The 23,782-nt window shown below is 50.2% G+C and overlaps 11 protein-coding genes across 11 annotated transcripts; 5 read left to right on the forward strand and 6 right to left on the reverse strand.

Annotated features, from left to right (window-relative positions):
* Positions 1-209: 209 nt before the first annotated feature.
* Positions 210-656, reverse strand: M437DRAFT_42014 (uncharacterized protein; the record flags this gene model as incomplete). Its single annotated transcript, XM_041020490.1, has 1 exon — positions 210-656. A coding segment is annotated over one exon (447 nt), but the record flags the coding sequence as incomplete, so codon positions are not given.
* A 790-nt stretch (positions 657-1,446) lies between these two features.
* M437DRAFT_64130 (uncharacterized protein) lies at positions 1,447-2,268 on the reverse strand (the record flags this gene model as incomplete). Its single annotated transcript, XM_041024364.1, has 1 exon — positions 1,447-2,268. The coding sequence occupies one exon, from the start codon at positions 2,266-2,268 to the stop codon at positions 1,447-1,449; it is 822 nt and encodes a 273-aa protein (XP_040882557.1).
* Positions 2,269-3,103: 835 nt separating this feature from the next.
* M437DRAFT_64131 (uncharacterized protein) lies at positions 3,104-4,574 on the reverse strand (the record flags this gene model as incomplete). Its single annotated transcript, XM_041024365.1, has 3 exons — positions 3,104-3,543; positions 3,602-4,427; positions 4,476-4,574. The coding sequence occupies 3 exons, from the start codon at positions 4,572-4,574 to the stop codon at positions 3,104-3,106; spliced, it is 1,365 nt and encodes a 454-aa protein (XP_040882558.1).
* A 576-nt stretch (positions 4,575-5,150) lies between these two features.
* On the forward strand, positions 5,151-6,393 carry M437DRAFT_18103 (cytidine deaminase-like protein; the record flags this gene model as incomplete). The annotated part of the gene is made up of 2 exons (XM_041018933.1): positions 5,151-5,242; positions 5,298-6,393. Coding segments are annotated over 2 exons (1,188 nt in total), but the record flags the coding sequence as incomplete, so codon positions are not given.
* A 584-nt stretch (positions 6,394-6,977) lies between these two features.
* On the reverse strand, positions 6,978-8,972 carry M437DRAFT_42089 (UPF0061 domain-containing protein; the record flags this gene model as incomplete). The annotated part of the gene is made up of 3 exons (XM_041020506.1): positions 6,978-7,178; positions 7,236-8,568; positions 8,599-8,972. 3 exons carry the CDS (start codon positions 8,970-8,972, stop codon positions 6,978-6,980), a joined length of 1,908 nt encoding a protein of 635 aa, XP_040882560.1.
* An 888-nt stretch (positions 8,973-9,860) lies between these two features.
* On the forward strand, positions 9,861-12,221 carry M437DRAFT_82497 (uncharacterized protein; the record flags this gene model as incomplete). Its single annotated transcript, XM_041027755.1, has 2 exons — positions 9,861-12,071; positions 12,126-12,221. 2 exons carry the CDS (start codon positions 9,861-9,863, stop codon positions 12,219-12,221), a joined length of 2,307 nt encoding a protein of 768 aa, XP_040882561.1.
* A 1,066-nt stretch (positions 12,222-13,287) lies between these two features.
* On the forward strand, positions 13,288-15,280 carry M437DRAFT_64135 (heat shock 70 kDa protein; the record flags this gene model as incomplete). The annotated part of the gene is made up of 2 exons (XM_041024366.1): positions 13,288-13,337; positions 13,393-15,280. 2 exons carry the CDS (start codon positions 13,288-13,290, stop codon positions 15,278-15,280), a joined length of 1,938 nt encoding a protein of 645 aa, XP_040882562.1.
* A 2,023-nt stretch (positions 15,281-17,303) lies between these two features.
* M437DRAFT_42197 (uncharacterized protein) lies at positions 17,304-18,259 on the forward strand (the record flags this gene model as incomplete). The annotated part of the gene is made up of 3 exons (XM_041020523.1): positions 17,304-17,591; positions 17,656-17,844; positions 17,906-18,259. 3 exons carry the CDS (start codon positions 17,304-17,306, stop codon positions 18,257-18,259), a joined length of 831 nt encoding a protein of 276 aa, XP_040882563.1.
* A 1,025-nt stretch (positions 18,260-19,284) lies between these two features.
* On the reverse strand, positions 19,285-21,241 carry M437DRAFT_64137 (MFS general substrate transporter; the record flags this gene model as incomplete). Its single annotated transcript, XM_041024367.1, has 3 exons — positions 19,285-20,550; positions 20,595-20,936; positions 20,993-21,241. 3 exons carry the CDS (start codon positions 21,239-21,241, stop codon positions 19,285-19,287), a joined length of 1,857 nt encoding a protein of 618 aa, XP_040882564.1.
* Positions 21,242-22,621: 1,380 nt separating this feature from the next.
* On the reverse strand, positions 22,622-22,989 carry M437DRAFT_82501 (uncharacterized protein; the record flags this gene model as incomplete). Its single annotated transcript, XM_041027756.1, has 2 exons — positions 22,622-22,785; positions 22,842-22,989. 2 exons carry the CDS (start codon positions 22,987-22,989, stop codon positions 22,622-22,624), a joined length of 312 nt encoding a protein of 103 aa, XP_040882565.1.
* Positions 22,990-23,138: 149 nt separating this feature from the next.
* M437DRAFT_82502 (uncharacterized protein) lies at positions 23,139-23,740 on the forward strand (the record flags this gene model as incomplete). The annotated part of the gene is made up of 2 exons (XM_041027757.1): positions 23,139-23,384; positions 23,438-23,740. The coding sequence occupies 2 exons, from the start codon at positions 23,139-23,141 to the stop codon at positions 23,738-23,740; spliced, it is 549 nt and encodes a 182-aa protein (XP_040882566.1).
* Positions 23,741-23,782: the final 42 nt, after the last annotated feature.

Here is a 23,782-nt window from a genome sequence, read left to right on the forward strand (position 1 = left end):
ATCGCAGTTTCCGTAAGTGACAGTCGATAACAGCCCGAACGAATGTTTTGCTTCACTTTCATCAGTCACAATCTTGGTCTGAACTGGCTGGAGCGTGTTTTTTCCTTCCTCTTTCACTCATCTTTATCTTCTCTTGAGCACTGCAGCTTCCTCATAAACCATCCTGCCATCTCACATAAGTCATGTCCAGTGGATTTTCTATTCTGGCATCAAGACCAAAAGCCACAAACTTTGCTGAAGAGGTCGCGTGTAGCAACAGAAGCTGCGACCAGTGTTCTGACAGGTGCCGGTTCCGCGACCATCGATCTCTTCTGATCGTCAACAACAGAATTGGCTTCGTCGAATCTGGGCTCATTCGTGTTCTCGAGTTCATGCATCCATGCGATGACCACATCTGATAGTTGCGTTTGACTACAATCTTGACACAAACACAATCTAGCCAACTTGACAAGATAACCTGTTCCCACCCAAGAAACATCACTTTTGGAAAAGTGCTTCGAGATCGCACATGCCACAGATCGTATGTTGTGAGAAAGCATGACTTTGCAGGAATCGACGAGTATACCATGCCCCTTCTTCCCGATGCAGCAGTGGATCATGCAAGTAACAGATATATCTGCAATTGTTGGTATACAATAAGGAGGAGCTTCGATAGAGGATCCACTTTCGAGACAGGCTTTGAATAATTCATGTAGTAGAAGTAGTCAAGATCCGAATTTTTAAAAGTGCTTCCAGCCATGGTCGACAGACAAGAAGTTGTGGCGTTGATAGTTGTCGACACGATGTTCGTGAATGGCAAATGTTCAGATGTAGGTTGTTGAATGAAAAGACTCATAGTGAATAGATCTAGATATATTTGAGACTCGATGAGATTTGGTGAGTCAGGGTGAGCATGTTTCTATTAAGCAAGACACGACTTCAGATCACCCATTACGTCTCACTTCTCAAAGCTGGAGGTTGTAGAGAGACAGCTGCTGACGCGATAAGATTTACTGAAGACAGTGGCTTCTCGTCATTCTCAAGTAGTCTCGTTCATCTGGAGAATGAGAGTCGTCGCTAGTTCACTGATTCTCCCGTAGTCGCGACTCAAGACAATGCAACCATGAGGCGCAATATGGTGACCCGAGGGTTCATATCGTACTAAGAAGAATATTCTTGAGAAAGGAGTGCTTGAAAATTGTATCTGGACGAGAAAACACGATCTTTCATTGACACAAGAGATATATGAAACCACGTATCGTCCCCAGCCAACCAATGCCATCCTGTGATAGTCCCTTTCAGCACAGTATAGGCATCGTTTCCCACTTTCTGTCTGCGACTGTCACCTAATTCTGCTTTCTGAGGTTAGAAGTTCAAGGACATCTCGAACCAAATGCGGCAGGATCATTCGCAAGTTGTCAACAGATCTTCAGCACGTCTGAAGATGGGACAGAGAATCGGAGCCTTTCACATGGGCTCAAGCGTAGTGACCACATGTCGAGAAGTCGGTGTCAACCAGACCTTGTACTGCTCGCCGTAGCATTGTGCCAGTCCCGCATTCATCTCCTTGATGGTGCCGATCATTTTGGCCATGTCTTGATGGTCGATCGTTTGTTGGTCTCGCATCTGTTCTTGTATCCACAAGTTTTGAGATTCCGATCCAGCAATCTTTCTCATGAGCTCTGCAAACTTTGTTTCTGCTTCGGCAATCATTGCAGCATATTTTGCTTCACCAAACTCGATCATCTGTGCGTGTTGGTGCTTGAGATCTTGGTGTTGGTTGCGTTCATCCTTTAGTTCTTGCTTGAGATCAGAGATTTCTCTCTTGAAGCCATCCGTCTGACGCTCCAGCGATTTTATTTGCTTTGCAAGCTTCTCGAGTTGATTGGGGTGACAGCTACGTCGCTCTTTACGTCTCTGGGGCTCAGTCTTTATGTGATCGAATCCAGATCCATATCCAGACTCGTATCCAGACTTACAATCAGACTCAGAGCAAGCCTCCAGTTCTTTAGCGAGGTGATCCCTCAACTTCTTGTGATAGTCCTTGATCCGTTTGGGGTAGGCCTTTTGACAAGGACTGCAGAAGCTGCATCTGGCGAGCGTCCAGAGGTCGACTTCATAGTTGTAGTCTTGATCATCACGAATGTCCTGGAATTCAACGGATCCCAAGATCTTGCCAGCCACCTCGTAATCGCGGTCACTGATCTTGTGGTGGCAGTATTCTTTTCGGCGAAGACACAGATCACTGATCTTGCCCGTTCTGATCAGGCTTCTGAGTGATGGCGACATTGTGGATCTGCGGTTTCTTATGATCAAAGGATTGTTTGCAAAGAGCTGAAGAAAGAAAAGAGGGGGAACCGTTTGCGCTGTGTCGCTTTGACTTAGTAAGCTTATTGAATGTCGATATGAGAATATGCAGTGGTGTCCGTCTACGCTTTATAGATACCTTGATGATACAATAGTCTATTGTTCAGCAGCATAGCCAGGCTCGAGTACCGAGTGTGTCGATTCAGACAAAGGGTCTAGGGCGTGGACTCGACATCTCTGCTATAAATAGTGTGTTGACTCTACGACCCTTTGTGCTTGTGGAACAATACTTCGCAGGAAGTCTTTGACCTAGCGACGAAAGTGATGTCTGAGTTGATGGTAGTGGTGCAGTGCGGAGACTACAGCAGTGAACTTGAAGCAAAGGGTGACTTGTTTACTGATATGAGTCATCGGTTCCAGGTATTTGAATTTTCCGATGGTGCTTTCACTTCCTGGTGTCAGTGTCGTGACTTCACAGTAAGCTCTTGGGTGCGCCCTGCTCTTCATCAACTACCTTGCTTGCAAGCAGAAAAGAGAAAATGATCATAGAGACGACAGGCACAACAAACCCCCTTCCCTGCGGCGTGATGCTTAAGGGATCAAGAAAAGCAAAAGCCTACAACAATATTCTGACGATGGACAAGGGTTGCCGAAGGATCTCTGTTGATTTACCAGCCCTATGGATACGTTACTGTGTCGGATCAGTATGACCCCTAGTATTGCTTTTTGGTGAACGCCAATACAAAATGCATAGACTGTTGCTCTGTCTACCTATGCACGCCAGACAGATTGAGTCCTACACACTGAATCGTTTCGTTCATTCAGCTACATGATCTGTTATATCAAAGCCTACACTACGAGCCAACTTTAATGCGTACTCCCAACCAAAGTTGACCTTCCACTTGGCGCCTGGCTCCAGCACATCCCCACCAACGACTGCCGTTCTCAAGAGCAATCTCAGAGAACACAAAGTTGCCAATTGCGTGTAAACGTCCATTGTCGGCGTAAGATCATGCGGCAGCACTGCGTGAAGGATGGCAAGTAGCCTGTCGAGCGGAAAGGGGCTAGGTGAAAGAAGATGTCTTGGGATCTTTCGATTCTTTGATTCACGGCTGGCAACGGCACCGCCTCCTTTTCTACGCCTCTTTCGTTCTGTCGCCTTCATGAAGTAGATGTTGTCTTGACGCGGTGGATTGAAGGATGCGAGATACGCAGCACATAGCAGCCACTTTGAGTAGTAGGGCAGATCATGGGTGACTGCAACATGGTCAGTCAGCAAGCGTGTTCGGATCTAGCGGTCAGGACCGACACTTACCATCTGTGAGTATGTTCGTATCCTCTTGAGGCTCATCGATAACAGAATCCAGCAGACAGCTTTCCGCTTGGAAGAGTTTGCGTTGCGCTACCATAAGCTTGCTGAAATCTCGAGTACCGTAGGTGCCATCGACAATTGGTTGTACAAAGGGCCGCCAGAGTCTGTCAAGGATGGATCTGAAGGTGACGATGTCTCGAGCTGCACCGCTTGCCAATGAATCCCAGACAGCAGCACAAAATCGCGACCAAAGCCATGCATCATCTTCAGCCGCGAGCTCTTCCGGATAGTTCGCAGATGGTGACAGAGGCTCATTGAAGATGTGTTGCGGTTGGCAAGAAGCGATTTGGATGGCTTGTTCACGGGTATAAGGTGAAAAGTAAACGTGCGGTGCACCTGGAAGATGAAGGAGACGTGGATGAGGAAATGTGACAATCATCACAACGCTGAGGCCGGGAATCAGATGACCAAGACGTGCTAGAGATGGCAGTAGAGTCGGAGGAGCTTCTCTTTGCTCGTCGATGCCGTCCAGAACCAGTACAAACTTGTCGACGGGTTCAAAAAGACGTTCTAGAGAGCTTGTCAAGGTGCTAATATTCTCACACCTTGAGGGAATGATGCCGTCTAGAGATGTGTCGGTCGCTGTTTCAATTGCTTCTACACAAGCCGCCAGAGTCCGCTCCAAGAAATGGCGGCTTGTAATGCACTCGGAGCATGGAATAAAAGCATGTTTGAGACCAGAAAGCTCCAGATAGGATTTCAGTAGGCCCGTCTTTCCAGTGGCCTCTGAGCCATGTATCACCAAAGTTCCCGAACTGTTCATTCTAGGCTACACAAAATCAGTAAGTACGCGGGCGTTTGCGATGGGCATACATACAGAGAGGAGGGCAGAGAGAGTTTTGATCTGCAAGTCTCTGCATGGCCATTGGTTGGTTAGGGAAAGGATGACTTCGTCCGGGAGCATTTCTAAGCCCATATCTGCTTCTTGCCGTGTCTCAGGAAATGTCAGGCCTCAATATCTCTTGCCTGTTTGCGTCGCTGCTCTGGCTCCAGTGGTTCCCGGGAGCTGCAAACGGGCTTTGAATTTTTGTCGAACCTTCAAGTGCTTCTGCCCATAAATTTTATACTTGCAAAGTGAAATAAAAGCGCTCTGGGTGAAGAAAGCGCAGTTACAAAGAGCAGGAGCGGGCGTGACAACAAATCAACACCGCGTTGCACAAGCAGAAAGTATGGAGTTGGATTGAGTTATGCAAGGAACCGGCGTTAAGCACGGTTGATCCGAGCAGATCTGGGGAAGAGGACGCTAGCGATGAACCGTGCACCAGAAATTATTGTAGAGGAAGTTGCGACATGTGAGACTGTGCCTTCTTTGCAGACAGACGATGCAATAATGAGTGAAGAACAACGAGGAAGGTCCGCACCCCCGGGTGTTGGACCTGCTTTCAGCCCCGCCGATGCTGCCTCTCAAGCTGACCTGGACGGTCGTGACTCTCCCTCATCCTCCTTCATCGACGACAACGACATGCCGCCCACCAAACCCGGCCTCTGGTTGCTGAAGACTAAGGCAGAGGCTCGCGCCTCGACTGCCACTGTTCAGGCATGGACGATAGAGTTGCCATCCAGAGCTGCTAACACCGTCCTGGGGTACGCCCTGCTTTGTTTGCGCGCTGTGCTTCATCTCGCTGACTTCCATATGCAGTCTCATCAAGGACAACGTTCCCGACCTCGATGCTATCGACTTGCAGCACATCCGTCGCTTTGCAAAGGCCCGCTTCCTGCCTACCCACCTCATCCCCGAGACCACCGCCGTCAGCCGCAGCAGAAGTGGCAGCGAACATCACGCCGATGGCTCCTCTCGTGGCTCGTCTCGCTCACGCTCATCGCGCAACAAACGTCGGGGTAGTGTCCCGGCCACGCTGCACCTGATCGTTAGTCCCGTCAGCTGCATTGGCGAAGATGCCCTTACCGAACTCCTTCTTGCCAACCCTCCTTTCGTCGACGACGGCTTTCCTCTCCTCCTCAGAGAGGTCACTCTTCCTCTACTGCCCCCCACCAGTGCTGAGCAAGCCGAGCAGTGGTCTCAGCAGTACTGGCCAACCATCTACCGCAAGACCAACCCCTTCGGCCCTCACCCTAGCATCATCGGCCGCGCCGAAGAGGAGGTTCTGTCTAACAACAACGTGCCCCGCCTCATGGAGATGGCCAAGAAAGTTGCTGGAGAGACAAAGGCAAAGTGCTGCGGCGCTGGCGTCGGATGCGTCATCATCGAGAGACCTACCGGAAAGCCCATCGAAGTCATTGCCGTTGCCGGAGACGGCCGCTATCAAGACCTTGACGAAGTTGCTGGTCAACAGAACCCTATGGCCCATGCTGTTATGCGAGCCATAGGCATGGTCGCACGCAAACGTGTCCGCAGTGCTACTCGCGATCCCTCGAAGCTTAACCCTGACATGGCTGCCCTGGATATCAACAAGCCTTCTCACAAGCCCGCTCCCGGTGCTCCCCAATTCGTTGATAAGACTCTGCTTGACTACCCTCTGACGCCCATGGAACGCAAGGCCTTTAACAAGGACAACCTCATCCCTGACGGCTACCTCTGCGTCGATCTTGAGATTTACCTCACTCATGAGCCCTGCGTCATGTGCACTATGGCCATCTTGCACTCGCGCTTCGCTCGCTGTGTTTTTGGCATCCGCATGCCCAAGACTGGCGCTTTGACAGCTGATGGAGGCGGTCTCGGCTATGGACTGTTCTGGCGTCCCGAGCTCAACTGGAAGTTCTTGTGCTGGGAGTGGAAGGAGAAGGACCCATACGATGGCGACAATCACTTGCACCTCTTCCTCGACAAGAAGACTCAGGTCTGATTGCGTCCTTCCTTGATGAATCTCCGAACTTCTCGCCACATTCCTCAACCTGGGCTTTCTTCTTTTTTCTTCTTCTTTCAGTTTCTTTCCTTGTCTTTGTTACCGACATGGTTAGGTAGTGTGTCGGCCCCGCTTGAAAAACTGGGGGAGGTTTCGTTTTCTGCTGAAGACTGCCTATGAATGAATGGCAGCAGCATTATGCACATAACAGCGAGCATGGAATACAGGCGTCAATATGGGTTAGCTGGTGGCTGTCTGGTGAGCTTTTTTATACCCCTTTTCTGCGAATGAACAAAACGAGATGGACGAAGTTGCTGAGTCTCTGGGCTTATCCCAATGTCAATATATCATAAATGGAGTTTCTCTTACTCGAGTTTGATATCCTTTGTGATAGCCTCTCACAATATGCACGGCGCGTGTTATGGGAATGATCGTGACACATGATAATCTGGTAGACTGATTGTGGCATGATGATATGGTTCGTAGACTTCGTTTGATCTCAGAAATGGGACAGCTCAAGAGCTGCAACTGCACTGCATCGCACGCTTGATGTGAGGCACATCACCACAGAATCTATCTTCCTCTTCCTTGTTCCAGCCCCATGATTCTTCGAAAGGATTGAGTGCCATCTTCATGACGCCTTGAAGAATTTCACGCTCGCCTTTCTTCTCTACTCTGTCGATCAGCTCGTCCAAGATCCATGATCTGGGAATGAACTGTGCATAGAAATGTCAGTCTTGATCTTTCATAAGCGATGTTGAGGCATTTCTTACCTTGGGGTTGACCTTCTTCATGGCCTCCTGGCGCTCGACATCCTTGCCTTCGCCCCAATCTTCAATGACACGGTTGCGCCATTGTTCGAGCCACTTTGCGATTCTGGTTCGGGCATCGTCTTCGCTTGCGCCTACAGTGTTGCCGAGACCTTCGCCATGGAAGAAGCGGCCTGCAACTTCCTTCCTCTGTTCCTCAGACTCGATCTCTGACAAGTTGATATTGCTGAGTTTGCGGAAAGTGTGGTTGAAATCGAGCTCCAAAGCCTCTAGCGTGTCCAGTAGCTCGGAGAAGAGGACTTCAAAGTCGGACTCCTTGCATTGCTTGAGGCCGAGACGTGCAGACATGAGACGCTTGTATTCTCCCATGAACACTGCGCGGAACTCTTCGCCAGTCTTTTCGATTAGTGTTTCGGCACGCTTGATCAGCTCGTCCGCCCAGGTCTTGCTGACGCCTTCTGTGACGAATTCGTTGTCATCGCAGCGGGCTCCGGCACCAATCAACTCGCCCAATGCCTCGCCTAGACGCACCAAATTCCACCAGATGATGCTCGGTTGGTTGCGGTAGCTGTAACGAAGCATGTGGTCGTCGTGGTTAGGCGTATAGCTGGGGTCGAAGTTGTCAAGGAAGGCAAAGGGGCCAAAGTCGATAGATAGGCCGAAGATGGACGTGTTGTCTGTGTTCAGCACGCCGTTTGTAAAAGCGTAGGCTTGCCAATATGCGACTGTCTTTGCATTTCGACGGGCAATCTCGCGGTAAAGACGTGTGAAGCGGTTCTCTTCGTGTTCGTTCTCGCCCTGTACGATGGTATCCGCAAAACCGCGGTCTGGGTTAGTGGCCGTCTCGGCGACATCGCCTTCTTTCAAAGCACCTGGAAGGTTCTTCCAACCACCAAAGACGTCTTCAGCAACATATGTGGCCAGCTTCCGGATCAGAGCTCGATCACCACGAGAGCGTAGAAGGTCGAAAGTACCGAAACGCAGCCAGCTTTGAGCGAAACGGGTGACAATGGCACCAGGCTCGATACGCTCTCTCAAAGCCTTGTTCTCAGGGGTAAAGGTCAAAGCCAGTGCTCGAGTAGAAGGGATTCCCAAAGCATGCAAGCTCTCGCTAACCACAAACTCTCTGATGCTGCTTCGCAGAACAGCTTTGCCATCGGCGAAACGACTGTACGGCGTTTTGCCTGCACCTTTGAGCTGAACCTCGTAGCGGACGTCTGAGTTGGGGTTTGTGGCCTCGAATAAGGATATAGCGCGGCCGTCGCCTAGCTGACCTGCCCATTGACCAAACTGGTAGCCGCCATAACATTGTGCCCAAGGATATATCTGTTCTCTTCTTTGTTGCTCTTCAGGCAGCATGTTTGACTCTGAAGCCTTGGCCTCGTCCCATGTCAAAATCTTGCTGCCAGATACTGTGTCTTTGAATTCCTGTGAGTCTGTCGAAGAGGGGTCGATGGCGAGAGTTTGGAGTGCGGCAGGCGACACGGCGAGGACTTCGTACTTTGTAGGCGGGTCGGGGCGGACGTATGTGTAGAGGGCGCCTTTGACCAGACGAGGGCCGAGCTCTTTTCGCTCTGCAGCATGCGAACTGGACGGAGTAGGGAAGTTCTGGTCTGGTGGAAGATTGGTGGTGAAGTTGTTGGACTTTGGTAGGCCGGCGATAGGGTATGTCTTCTCGTTGGTCTTGGTCGCGTCGTACAGGACATTGTTTTGCCCGCTGGTGGAGATGTGTGCTGCCATGAGTGCAATGCGGGAGTGGGCTAGCGTTGGACGCAGGCTTCGTGCTCTCGAGAGCATATACAAGGTTGATCGATAGGAATGAGCTGTCTTGGTGGGAGGGATATGCAGAAGAGAAGAATTTATAGAAACAGATTATTCGTAGAACGACTTGTATAAATTCGCCTCGACATGACAAGGCATTGACGATGATTGACGTCGCCGTGATGGCCAGCAGCACATGGCGGCATGTGGGGTCACCGCCTTTGACCCTTGAGCCTCCTTCCTGCGTCTCGCTAGGAGGGCATTATCCGACACTTGATGATAGAATACCATCCCATGAGGACTTGTCTACTATCTTGGTCCTTTCTGCCTTCATCTTGCTGAACATGACAGCTCCGACCAGGTCTTTCTCCTGCTTATGTATCTTAGTTGTAGTGACTCTCATCTGTCTCGACAAGGTGCCGGGTTGTCTAGGCATTGCAAGAGACCTGACCAACAACACCTTCACTCTCACTTGGGCCGGACGGCAATGTCAAGATTGCCTAGTATCTGCTTTTCTCTTCTCCATTCTAGCATCCCGCTCGCTGCTCCCTGACTTGAATTTGTTCTCCTCGGTTTAGGAAATGACAAAGTTGCACTTGCCTCAATCGCTAGGTAATCATTGACTGCTGCTGCCTTCCCCACGCTCTGAACGTGTGCGACTTTTCAAAACAGCCGCCAACAACAAGACCTCACAATCCCTTGCATGCGCGCGCTGAGGCGCATCATGTGCATTGCCTAAGGCCAATTTTCTCATGATCTTCTTCACTTCGATACAAGCACGCGATACGATGCAACTGAAGACATCGCCCGTCCAAATTTCTATCTCTTGCAAACCCGTCGGATTCCTACCTTCGCCTGGCAGCAGACATGAACCCCGTAGACGACTACAGGAAATATTGTGGATCGAAACTTGTATACGACGCATCCAGTCACAGACGACCCGTCTTCCTTCAACGCAACCTTCGAAAAGTTCTTGATCATCATGAGCACAATCTGAACCTTCTCAAGCATTCGTCAACAAACTCTACCTCGGATTCGGCACCAGCAGACATGCTTCCGAAGACGGAAAACTCACGCTTTCTTCCTAGCATGAACATGTTGTACAATGCCCTCAAACCTGCCCGGCAAACACTCAATGTTCAACCAAAACAAATCATCAAGACACGAAACTCTAATGGTGAAAGGATAGAGGCATCGGAGGTTGCCAAGCCTGAATCTGCGAATCCAACGTGGCTTCCTACCCCTAACCAGATCCGAATAAGATGCAATGTGCATTGCAGCGTCGTTGTCCATCATGCTGAGGATGACAAACCCACTAGCGTTCTATATACCGACTCGCGACTGGCCCAACTGACTGAGACCAAAGATGACAAAGGCGAATCGGCTTTTTGCATTGAAATGAAACCTTTCGTGATCAAAGAAAATCAGTTGCTCACCACCCAATTAGCAAACCACAATACCAACGGAGGCAGGAGATGGAGAACAGAGCGCCATCCCCAGGCTGCACTCATTATGAGCATCAGTTGCTTTAATTCTGAAGATGCCTCTCAGCTTCTTTCTGTGATCGATCCGTACACCAGCTCACAACCAATCCTATCGCCCAAACAAGCCGAGCTGAGAGCATCTTGGAAAGACTTATCGGGTTCAATTCGCAGTCTATCGCCCCTTCGACGATATCAGTATGAGCCTGAGGACCAGTCGAAGCGTTCGCCTTCCAAAAGTGTGGACTTTTCTTTACGCGCAGGTATCTCATGGACCTCGGTCGTCAATTCACGCGGTACTCCGCTAGCTATGTGTAACCATATCATTCGACTGCTCGAAAGCAAAATTCAGCCCAGAGTACCAGAAGTACCAGAAATGACGCGCCACACGCAGACCTGCCGCATCACATATCTCTTCGATGGAGGTCCAATAGGATCGAGAAGTATCCTTCGTACCAAACTCAACTGCGTCTTCTGCCCGGACCGTCGACCTCATCCAACGTTTGACAGACTTCATTTTCATTATCTGAGCTTTCATGACCATTTCACCTTCAAGGTGCACAAGCCAGCAGCAACGGACTCTGATTCAATCATCCGCACAGTGCGAATTGAGCTTTCAGCTCCAAAGTACGAGCGAGCCAGCGACAATGTGTGTGATGAACGGGAGATCAGTTGGATCAAGCCAGACATTCCATTCGATCTGCAGCAGTACCTCTCTGAAGGTGGACACAACACCTGGGCTAGCGGAAAACAGCTGGCACTCAAAGCGTTCCCTAAGACCGCCAAACCGGTCTGTATGTCTAAAGGAATTGCGCGACCAAACCCCATCAATGAAATGTCAAGATTGACGCCGAATAATCGCCATTTAAGGGTGGGGCCACCTGAAGAGATCCCTGAGGTACCATCAAGAAAGAGGAAGAGATATGCGGTTCCTGAGATCCCAGGCGTCGCTATATTTCGTGCAGAGTCTAAACGAGAGGTGGAGCCTGGGGAAGTGCTTAGCGAGAGCGATGCTGAACCCGATGATTCATGGCTTCGGACCAAGCATAGGTTGGAGGGCTTTCCGCAGCTCACTGGTGCGGCCAGGGAATTTGCGGTTTTGTTCGACGAACACTTGCAAGATGAACCACGAAATTTGGCGAACGTACATGTTTGCGAAGCAGTTATTCGATTCGTACGGAAATCTGCAGCACGGTTAAGGCAGCCGCATCTATTAAAAGAGCTCAAATCCAAGCTTGGTGAGCTTATGGATATGGACTTGATCCCAGAATCCTACGTTGACTACTGTCTCGCCTTAGTCGCGGAGGAAGGACAAGCTACTATGAATGGTACGGGTCAAGGACATGTCACCAGCGGCCCGGTGGTCAAGAAAGAAGCTGTACCATCATCAACAGCTCAGAAAAGCCATAACAGACTAGATGTCATTATGATTGACGACAGTGACACGGAGCCTGGCGCCGAGGTCTCTCCAGCGGTAGTCCCTCAGACGAACGGCAACGACGTGCACATGCAGGATGTCGCTCACCACGCACCAAATGCTTGTGTATGCGGCAAAGTGGCTTCTGGCTCGCGCAAGGTCATCACTTGTCGGAACATTGTAAGTTCATTGCGCCTTGATCACAAATACATTGTTCACTGACCATTGATCCAGCATTGCCCACATAATGAGTTTCATATGGCTTGCGTAGGTCTCAGAGAGCGAATACCCGATTGGCGATGCGAGGATTGCAGACCAGCAGCAGACTAACAGAAGCCACTCAACACAACACTTGACTTTTTCTTCTCACACGTAGCAAGGCTTTGTTAAGCCACTTGACTTTGTGGCATTCGTGGCGTACACCAGGGGGTTTTGGACATATTTGCTTGGGCGCATAGGGAACATACTTAGCGGAAGGGGGATATTGCATTCTGTAGTTCTTATCAGCGAACGGCGTCGTGATCTTGCAGACGCTAATTATCTTGCTGTTGCAATCTTTACTTGCTCATCCAGCATACATTCAAGGACCAACAAGAAGCTCCGGATATTACTCTTTCCCTCAATTTGCTTGCATTCACAAAAACATGCTGGAAGAGCTCATCAAGCTTGAGCTTCTTCGAAGCTGTTGAGGCCAGTGGACGTTCAAGTTGTGAGTCTGCTCTACTGTTTGCTTGACTCGAGATCCAGTCACTGCCAAGTTCGTTGCACTTGCTTGTTCTTACCCACTTGGTAGACGTCGTTCCCTGAGCTTGCCACCAACACATCCGTCATTGTGCGCTCAACCTCAGCACGAATTTTTGTTGACAGCTCTCGAACAAAGCGACCCTGCCCCAGACCACGACTCAGAAAGCATAAACGCTTGGACCACCTCACAACGTCATTCTCAGAACACCCCGCGATAGAAGCGCAGTGAAGCAGTCGCAACAAGTGAGGAAAGAGCTCTACAAAGCCGGCCAAACAGGGCAATTGCCTTTTCGAAATAGCTCGAAGCTGCAAGTAAGTTCCCGGAGTAACTAGATACTACAATTGAGTCGAAAGTGACGAGGCGTGGCGAGATAGATGGGTCCCAGAAGACAGAGGCAAGTAATGGAAACATGTGGAAGAAGATGGAAACCACCCGCAAATTCTGGCTGTGTCCGAAGCAACGCAACAACCGCCCGCTGCGCACATTTATAAAACTTACTTCTCTTGCTCACACCTCCCCTCACCACTTTCTTCTTTCACACTCAATCAAAAGCTCTTTTCTTTACGACTTGACGACATCTCTTACATCGTCAACAAAAAGCCCTCTGTTTGATACCCCTCTTCTTTTTCTTCAGTTCACAACACATACATCATGGCTCCCGCTATCGGTATTGATTTGGGTACCACCTACTCATGTGTCGGGTTAGTATTTGTTCCAATCTGTATGCCAAAGACGACTTACTGACTGTTCCACTAGTATCTACCGTGATGACCGCATTGAGATTATCGCCAACGACCAGGGTAACCGCACCACTCCCTCGTTCGTTGCCTTCACCGACACCGAGCGTCTGATCGGTGATTCGGCCAAGAACCAGGTCGCCATGAACCCTCACAACACCGTCTTCGACGCCAAGCGTCTCATTGGTCGCAAGTTCGCCGATGCTGAGGTTCAGGCCGATATGAAGCACTTCCCCTTCAAGGTCATCGAGAAGGCCGGCAAGCCCGTTGTTCAGGTCGAGTTCAAGGGCGAGGAGAAGACCTTCACCCCTGAGGAGATCTCCTCCATGGTCCTCACCAAGATGCGTGAGACCGCCGAGTCTTACCTTGGTGGCACCGTCAACAACGCTGTCGTCACTGTCCCCGCCTACTTCAACGACTCTCAGCGCCAGGCTACCAAGGATGCCGGTCTGATCGCTGGCCTTAACGTCCTCCGTATCATCAACGAGCCCACCGCCGCTGCCATTGCCTACGGTCTTGACAAGAAGGTTGAGGGTGAGCGCAACGTCCTCATCTTCGATCTTGGTGGTGGTACTTTCGATGTCTCTCTCCTTACCATCGAGGAGGGTATCTTCGAGGTCAAGTCTACTGCCGGTGACACTCACTTGGGTGGTGAGGACTTCGACAACCGCCTCGTCAACCACTTCGTCAATGAGTTCAAGAGAAAGCACAAGAAGGATCTTACCACCAACCCCCGTGCTCTCCGTCGTCTGAGAACCGCTTGCGAGCGTGCCAAGCGTACCCTCTCTTCGTCTGCTCAGACCTCTCTCGAGATCGACTCTCTCTTCGAGGGTATCGACTTTTACACCTCCCTCACTCGTGCCAGATTCGAGGAGCTCTGCCAGGACCTCTTCCGTGGCACCATGGAGCCCGTCGAGCGCACTCTCCGTGACGCTAAGATCGACAAGTCCTCCGTCAACGAGATCGTTCTTGTCGGTGGTTCCACCCGTATTCCCAAGATCCAGAAGATGGTCTCCGACTTCTTCGGTGGCAAGGAGCCCAACAAGTCCATCAACCCCGATGAGGCCGTTGCCTACGGTGCTGCCGTCCAGGCCGCCATTCTCTCTGGTGACACTTCCTCCAAGTCCACCAACGAGATCCTTCTTCTCGACGTCGCACCGTTGTCTCTCGGTATCGAGACCGCTGGTGGTGTCATGACTGCTCTCATCAAGCGCAACACCACTATCCCCACCAAGAAGTCCGAGACCTTCTCCACCTTCTCCGACAACCAGCCCGGTGTCTTGATCCAGGTCTTCGAGGGTGAACGTGCCCGCACCAAGGACAACAACCTTCTCGGCAAGTTCGAGCTTACCGGTATTCCTCCTGCCCCTCGTGGTGTCCCCCAGATTGAGGTCACCTTCGACGTTGATGCCAACGGTATCATGAACGTCTCTGCCCTCGAGAAGGGTACCGGCAAGACCAACAAGATTGTCATCACCAACGACAAGGGCCGTCTCTCCAAGGAGGAGATCGAGCGCATGCTTTCCGAGGCCGAGAAGTACAAGGAGGAGGATGAGGCTGAGGCTGCCCGTATCGGCGCCAAGAACGGCCTCGAGTCCTACGCCTACTCTCTCAAGAACACCATCTCCGACCCCAAGGTTGAGGAGAAGCTCCCTGCCGATGACAAGGAGAAGCTCCAGGCCAAGATCAACGAGACCGTTGAGTGGATCGACTCCAACACCACCGCCACCAAGGAGGAGTACGAGTCTCAGCAGAAGGAGCTTGAGGGAGTTGCTAACCCCATTATGACCGCATTCTACCAGCAGGCTGGCGGTGCTGAGGGTGGTATGCCCGGTGGCATGCCCGGCGCCGGTGCCGGTGCTGCTCCCGCCTCCGACGACGGTCCTCAGGTTGAGGAGGTTGACTAAACAACTCGCTTGTATTTGGTCAAGTCTGCAAACATTGGCGTTTCGGGTAGCATGGTAGACCATTTCTGGGTTTTCTGCTTTTTCTTCGATACCTTTTGTCGTGCAAGAACTGCACGTATGCAATGCACCTTCATCGGTGCTCTTAATGAGTGAAATGAAGATTTTAATTTCTTTCAAAATGTGTTTTTCCATTAAATTCATGTGACTGTAATTATGATTGTTCTTTCAAATGTTTGCATCTTTAACCCTTCGCACTCTCCATTGATGATACCCTTCAAAAGTAGTGCTGAAATGCACAGTCCTTTGTCTATAAGATCGTCGTCCAGAGAGATACCCCCAGCTAACTACTCTCAGTGGTCAATGTCTGAACCCACTAAAAATTGTGCATTTCAGCAGCTGTCTTCGCATTCACGCATCCACTGAGAGCCTGCCTTGCTCGAGGTTCTCATTGAAAGTGGTTTGGATGTGCAGAGACTGTGCAGCCTATAGAGAGGACCGTGGTTGTGCAATCAAGATTTGCTTGTTTTCGTGTCAAATCATTGGAGCCTGTTCTTGGATTTTTTTCCTTGCCTACCTCAACTTCCGCTCGACTCTTGACGTCCAGGTCGTCTTATCGCTTATCAGTTTGTAGGGGGGTTCTGTTTCGACATTCTTCTTGCTCTGTCTTTGGTTTTTAGACAGCAGAAGGACATAGAACAGACAGCAGCGAGACACGTATTGTATGATTTGATTCGTCCCTTCCTAGTACATGTTACCTTACACGTCCAGGTTTTCTGTATTGTAATTTGTCGTCCTTGAATTATGTCAAGTCAACCGTGTCATTGCAGATACCCTGGCATATAGGCGTTTTCAAGCTGATCGTTGAAGCTTGGCGTCGCTCAAGAGCACTCAATTTCGACTACGTGAAACACCTCTGGCCCTTTTCAGTGGGTCGAAGGATTCAATTCAACATGTTCGCGTCGCGATACTCGCGGTATTCCACGATGGAAAGAGCCTGAGGCTATGTCAAAGCTCAGCAAGCATAGCGACTGCTGGTCACCAGACATCTTCTTGTTCGCGCATGCAGCTTTGAGCGCTATGACAAAACGTCCTCGACTGACCCCCACAACTACTTCTACTTGGACTGGGCTTCTTCTTTGATAATCAGATTGTAGGACATTCTACTTCGCCTTGCCTTGAAGACAGTTTAGACTGGAGTCCAACCCCGGCGCGTCAATTACAGCTTGTTGCGAATTTTTTTGCCAGTCTCATCAGGTCCTCGTCCTCCCAGTCATGCGACTAGCCAAGGCACCTGTCCTCTATACCTCGAACCATGTATCCACCTCAGGTTGAGACTCGCCCGTACTCTCCCATCTGTAGAAGAGGTTCAACCTCTCGAATTTTCAGGAAGTTGTTGACCAAACTCGAAAATGCTGCTATCTACTTGACACCTGTCGGGGGCTTGGCAGTGTTTCGATATCAAAGCGCCTACAGCTCTTCCATACGAGACTTCTTGGCCCTGTGGCTTTTTCACATCACCAAGAGTGACTATGGCTGATAGTATGTTTCAACATCGATCTTTTTCCCATGGCCAAGACGTGCAGGGACAAGCTATGCCGTTTGCGCAGCCAGCTCTGGTCGGGCAGGCTATCTTCAACTGCTATTTCTGGCTGTTTGCTTCTCCATCAGACCTATACACCACACAGATTGATGAGAGATGTCTATGTTTAGCTAGACTCACATATCAACTTGTTCTTTGCTGAGCTCACGTCGTGTTTGATCAGCCTGGGCAGGTTCGCTAGAAGGGTTGGCAAGCTGCAAGTTGATATGCCATATCGGCCTTCAAGTCAGGCGCATCGTATATCAAAGCTCAGCATGGCTATATAAGTACCTGAAAACTACCTCAATCCAGCTCTTTCTTTCTCATCCAACACTCATACATTCGTTAGATCGTTTCACTTCTCTTCTTGTCTGCAGCCGGCTCTGCCAAGTAACCAACCTTATACACATTTCTCACGAAACAAGCTGAACATACTCGACCACAATGCATTTCACCGCTGTTGCCCTTGCTGCTCTTGCAGGATTTGCCCCTCTCATTGAGGCCCACTACACCTTCACTCAGCTGATGGTTAACGGTGCCCCCGTCGGCAGAGACTGGCAGTACATTCGTCAGCACACCAGAGGCTACATGCCTACCAAGTTTGGAGAGATCCTTGAGAATGACTTCCGCTGCAACAAGGGTGCCGGTTCGGGCGCCAACACCGAGGTTTACACCGTCAAGCCTGGTGACAAGATTGGCATGAAGCAGGGCTTCGGTGCCAACGGAATTGAGGTGAGTTGACAGAATTCATGCTTCTTGTCTGATAACATATTGCTAACTTTGTCTTGCTTTTCAGCACCCTGGTCCCGCTCAAGTTTACCTGAGCAAGGCTCCTGGTTCAGTCAAGAGCTACGATGGCAGCGGTGATTGGTTCAAGGTTCAGCAAGACATTCTCTGCAAGTCTGGTAACCCTCAGGCCCTCAAGACCGATGCATGGTGCATCTGGAAGAAGAACAACATCGAGTTCACTGTCCCTGACAACATCGTAAGTCCTTTATGATACAGCTAGCTCTGTGCCACCAATACTGATGCCTGTGTCTTCACAGCCCGACGGCGAATACCTCGTCCGCAGCGAACACATCGCCATCCACGGTGCCCACGACGGGCAAGCCGAATTCTACTACTCCTGCGCTCAGATCAAGGTTCAAGGAGGAAAAGGCAACTCTACTCCCAAGGGTGTCAAGATCCCCGGTGTCTACCAGGTCAAGGACAAGGCTATCAACTTCAGCGTCTGGGGTTCTGCTACTACCTACCCTGATCTGCCTGGTCCTGCTGTTGTTCCGGGCGGTCGCACCACTGGCTCTATCGATGGCAGAACTTCCGGTACTACTGTTGCTAAGCGTGCTCTTCAGGGTGGCTCTCCTGCTGTCAGAGCTGCTGCTGAGGTCAACAATGCTTAGATTGACTGAATGGATTGCATGTGATGGCATATCACCTTCATTTGCGAGACGTGGTCGTATGAGCATCGCAAAGTGCCGAGGAGATTTGTGTGTCATTGGTTACACCTGAAGCCTAAGTGATCCGGACACTTGTGGCTTCAAGGTCGCTGCGACATTTTCTTTATACATGCCTATTGGAGGAGTTGCACTTTTCTGTTGTATATATTGCAGGTCAATAGTCAAAAAGACAAAACATTGTGATTCCTTCATTTTGGTCCCGCACCTGTTGCCCGCGCCCACTTGACGGCAAGTTGCAAAATCAATCAACCCAACGAATAGTTACCACAGAACCGCGGCTTGGGTTGGGATCGAGAGCAAAACAAAACGTACAGCAGCAGGGATTCCCACGTGGTCACCCACCGTAGTACTAATCTGCCGTTCAACTGCTTATGTATGGCAGAGCGGACGGGATGCCCAGTTTTCAGCTGACTATGGCCGTACGTGATGAGTGCGCTATCTCCACAATATATAAAGCCAAATCAATGACCTCCAAAGACAGTCAGCTTGGATGATCTATTCCATAGTCTCTAGAGCTAGTATGGCTGTGTGTATGGCTACTTTGGCTATCGCAACTTTGTTCTATAACAAGTATGATGCATCTATCGCCGCTAGCTTCTTAGTCGACCTTTTCTGCTTCTTTACTCCTAGTGGTCTTCTCGGTACTAGCTTTCTATGTTATACCGAAGTGACACCCATAAGATTGCGTGTCGCTATGGCATCCATCTCTATAGCAGCGACAGTTAAGGGATATTGCTGAAGATGATTTTTGCGCACTGGATACCTAACATGGTATTGATGTCGCTTTCTAATTTTAGCTCAAGTGTTCGAAAAAATATGGAAAGCACACGATCGATGACGGCATGGCGGAAGATGAGGGTATCGTTTGGCAAAAGACGTTACGGTTTCATTAAGGACAATCAACTTTTATCACACTTCGCCCCCCTACGTATACAAAATTCAGCAATCTAGGTCTCATCGTAACATGTTCAAAAAAGCTTGTGAAGGAAGCCAGTCTTCCTGGGGGTCTGTTCAACGCCGGTCTCGCTAGAGGTCTCAGAGATGGTCTTTTCAGCATCTGGCAGAGATTGCTCCTTACCCAGGCGAGGATTGCGCAAGCATAGCGAGAAAGCGATCAATGGAATGCAAAGACAGATACCAGTGATGCATAGCAGACGTTGAATATGTCTGTAGGACACAATAACAGCCTCTCGCTCAGGAGTACCAACAGGATAGTCGTAAATGAAGAAGAGAGGGTTGCTGTAAGCATAAACGGCAACAGTAGCGTTGTTTGTTACAGCAGCCAAGTTACGCTCGAGCTCTCCAGGAAGGACTTGAGTCCACAGAGCTCCAGAGATAGTTGAGCCGATGGCAGATCCAATGTTGTAGAGTGCGAGGTACAAGCCGGTGACCAGTGCAAGGTGTTCGTGTTGAGTGGCTGCTTGAATCAGAGTCTGGACGGGGTAAGGGAAGAGACCACCCGCAAAACCCAGGACGACCTCGCCTGCGATGATACCGGCGTAGGAGCTTTGAGACAGACCACCTCTGAAACGAAGTAGGATACCAAACGCAACCATGAACATCAAGGTGCCAAAGACGATGAAGGGCTTCAGATGTCTGATTTGCTTGACGAAGCGAACAAGAAGACCAAGAGCGACACCAGTCAGGACTGAGACAAAGCTGTAGAGCGAAGTGATACGAGTAGCAGAAAGGATGCTTTGATCAAAAGCGACAACAACGACCGTGTAGAGATAGCCACCTTGCATGTACCAGATGCTGTTGAGCATGCAGGCAACACCAAGGGCAGCCCAGACACTGCGATCCTTCAGGAGATGGAATGGTACAAGAGGATGAGGTGCGCGACGCTCATAGAGGACGAAGACAGGAATGAGGCAGAGACCAATGACCAGAGGAGCAATGACGTGAGCTGTGCCCCAAGTTTCCTTTGCACCACCAGCAATGGTGAAGGGCACAAGGATGAGAGCGAACATAGCAATCATGAGGATGATACCAGGAACATCAAGTTGCCAGAAGAGAGCAACAAGAGTGTTGCTCAAACCATTGCTCTGGAAAGCGGTCTGGTAGTTGGCTAGGGCGCCAGCCTTCTTTGCACGACTGGACGCAATGAAAAGAGCGAGGACAAGAGGCATGGCACACACGGGATAGATGATGGCCCACATGCCAATTCCCCAACGCCAAGTAGTGGCCTCCAAAACAGCAGACGCAACATCTCCTGAGACCTGTTCAAGCGGAGGCTGATTAGTATGTTTTAGATGATGTAGACGACTCTCAGACGTACCCAGGTGTTGATCAGGAATGGCAAGGCTGGAATGTAACTCCAGGCCAATCTTCCTTTGAGCGACGAGATGTCTCCAACAATAATTTCGACCAGCAGTGTAACAATAGTATAACCAATCTGGTAGAAGATGGCTCCGGCTGCAAAAGCACTGACGTTGTGGGCGGCAGCCTCGATGATAGTACCCAATAGGTAGAAGAAGATGGAGAGATAGACAAGCTCAACACGGCCAAAGACATCGGCAATCTTTGCAGCTGTGGGCTGAGCGGCAGCAGCGATGACGGTGCGTACAATGTTGACAGTCGAAAGCAACGAGTGCTCACCGATCGAGGAAAGAGCAGTACTCTGTCTGTGTTAGTTGTCTGACGCATTGTGTCGAAACGAAGCCTCGAAGAATTCACCTGATAAGTGTATCTGACGGTTCCATCGAGACCATAGGCGTATGCGATCAGGAAGACACCAATTCCGAGGAACCATCGATCGAAAGAAGTGAGGTGAGCGTTGATTGCTTCGATGCGTGCAACTCCAGGGCTCTTCTTCCCCATAAGCACGACCTGCTCGTTGAGAGTATCCTCCGACGTCTGAGCCCTGACTTCAGTGTCGGCCTCAGCCTTTGTGGCCGAAGGTACATAGAACTCGGTCGATGACATTCTGATAGGCCCAAGATAGCTCGTCGAATCAAAGGTCACTGTTTGATATTCTCAGGTGAAGTCAGACAAGCGATCGACGGAGCGAGTGAGGGTCGACAGAGGGGCACGCCATCTTTTGTATACACTGCCAAGGTATTGGGGAGGCGCGATTTGCAGCAGCAGAGCGCCTTCCGGACAAAAGAATGGGTCCAAACCAGGCAAGATTGGGTGATGGATTAGATTATCCCTCGTGGTCCAGAGTCAAATTTTATCAGATCATGCAGGGTCTAGCGATGCACCGCCGACTATTGGGTGACTCGTTGGAAGGCCGTTGCCCAGTTTAGCTGTCCAGCTCCATGAAGTCCGCGTTCTCTGCCGCGTGCAGTACCTTGGAAGGTATCTTGCAACCCGTCTGCTTGGTTGGGCACCCTCAACGAAGGTATGCAGCACGATTCCATCTCTGGTTGCGGATTATCATGGCACAGTTCATCGTCCAAGTATCCAACTTTCCAATGAGTTGATGTCCGCAGCGTACACACCGAGAAGAACTACCGTGATGGTGCGATAAAATTTTCATCTTATCAGATGCTTCAAACGGTAACTCTGGCGCTTTGGGCCGCCAGTGGCTTTCGACGCGGTGGCCGATGTGTCCACGGCTTGACAAGTGCTGATCCTTTAGAGAAGGATCAGGTGTCTAGAGACTTGGATATCTCTTGGCTTGCAAATATGTTGGGATATTGATGCTTTATCGATTCGAGATCTTATCAGATTTGCAAGCGAGCAACCTGACCGCCCAGCACGGGAAAGGCGTTGCCTACCAGCACAACCTTGCAGCCCTCGCGTCTCGTCTCAGAGCTTTTCTTGTTACTGCAAGAAAAACAGCGAACGAAGTTAGGGCTCCGAGCTGATGAGAGAGGCTGCTTTCTGATCCAGTCCAAAATTCTCTCCGAGAAACAATCCGCAAGCAGCTGGCAAATGTCAAACTTAACGAGCCTCCGACTACAGCTAGGTCATGACATATTCAACCCAAAACATACCTCCCCATGTGCCAAAGATAGTCACGGTGCAGCCGTCAAAATGCACAATACTTCCGTAAAAATGTGGTTTCCACAGAGAGTACCTACCCCTAAAGATTGTTCCAACGACCCGGATTGTTTTCGAACTACAACTATGCATTTTGATAGCTTGCAATAAATCATAACCTCGACATGGAGCAGAAGTAAGTGCCAAGTTGTGACTGTCTTTGGCACATGGGGGAGGTAGGAGCAGGAGGTCACAACATTCGCTGGTCGACACTGGGCGACGGAGTAAAGAAGTAGAAAGTGACACGTCTTCGTGCCATTAAAATTCATATATATGTCATTCATATAGAAAGTTCCCAGCAGGAGTGGCCAGCACCCTTTACACCTTCTCCTCGTGGACGTGCTCTGAGGTTTTGGCGTAAGGTACCTCCTCGGCAGTCATCATAGGCTTGTACTTGGCGTACTTGACAGTACCCAATACTGAAGGGCTGTCCTTGAAAATGGTGTCGAGCTCCTCCAGCGAACGGCCCTTGGTTTCGGGGTCTGAGTGAAAAATGTTAGCAAGAGTACAGAAATGATAGCAGATGTATAAGACTTACAGAGGAAGTAGACTGTGATAGGAATGCATGAACCAATGCAAGCGTACACAATGTAGTACTTGTAGCCAATGTTGTTGATAGCTACTGGTGTGATCATGGCGACTGCGAAGTTCCACAGCCAATGGTTGGCGGTAGAGATGGATGCCATGGCGACACGCAATTGCTTCAAGAGCTCCTGCCAAAGATTCGAGGAAAGAGCAGCCAGAATGTGCCTTCCCAGACGTTGATTTAGCAGACGCACAAAATCCAGCGTCGCACTGTAGAATCTGTAGAATCCTGTATACAAAATCAATCAAAATGTCATGGTCATTCGCAACTCACTGGAAGTCTGAAGGTCGTGTCTGGACTCTCGACAACTCAAGCCTGCCATCGGTGGATGGGGAACCCGTGGTACTCGACTCTACGCCAATTCCCGATGCCAATGACGTTCCTCCACCTTCGAGCCCACTGCGCGGTGAGCCTGAAGCCGATGGTAAGGTCGATGAAGAAGATGAGGACGAGGATGAGGAGATGGAGTGGGAGCTTCTCCCAGACTACAGCAAGGTATGACAATTGTGTATCGACGCAATTGCCCTCCTTTAGCTGACACTGGTAAGAAATTCAAGGAGAAGAGGAAGAAGAGAAAGGAGGAGTCCGACGACAAGGCCGCCTCGAAGAAGGTCAAGACCGCTGGCTCGGTAGCTGGAGCCAAAGCTGCCAACCCCGCCAAACCCAAGGCTTCCAAGGCTGCGAAGGCTGCCGGGTCAGCGGCTTCGAAGAAGCGCAAGGCCGACAGCGACGACGACGACGACGACGACGACGACGACGAGAACGAGTTGCCCGCAGAGGCAATGGTCAAGATCGAGACCACCTCACGTTCCGGTCGCAAGATCACGCGACCACAAACCTTCTCTCGCTGATTCAAAAAAAAAAAAAAAAAAAAAAAAAAAAAAAAAAAAAAA

Source organism: Aureobasidium melanogenum (assembly GCF_000721775.1).
Source record: "Aureobasidium melanogenum CBS 110374 unplaced genomic scaffold scaffold_4, whole genome shotgun sequence".
Taxonomy (NCBI): Eukaryota; Fungi; Ascomycota; class Dothideomycetes; order Dothideales; family Saccotheciaceae; genus Aureobasidium; species Aureobasidium melanogenum.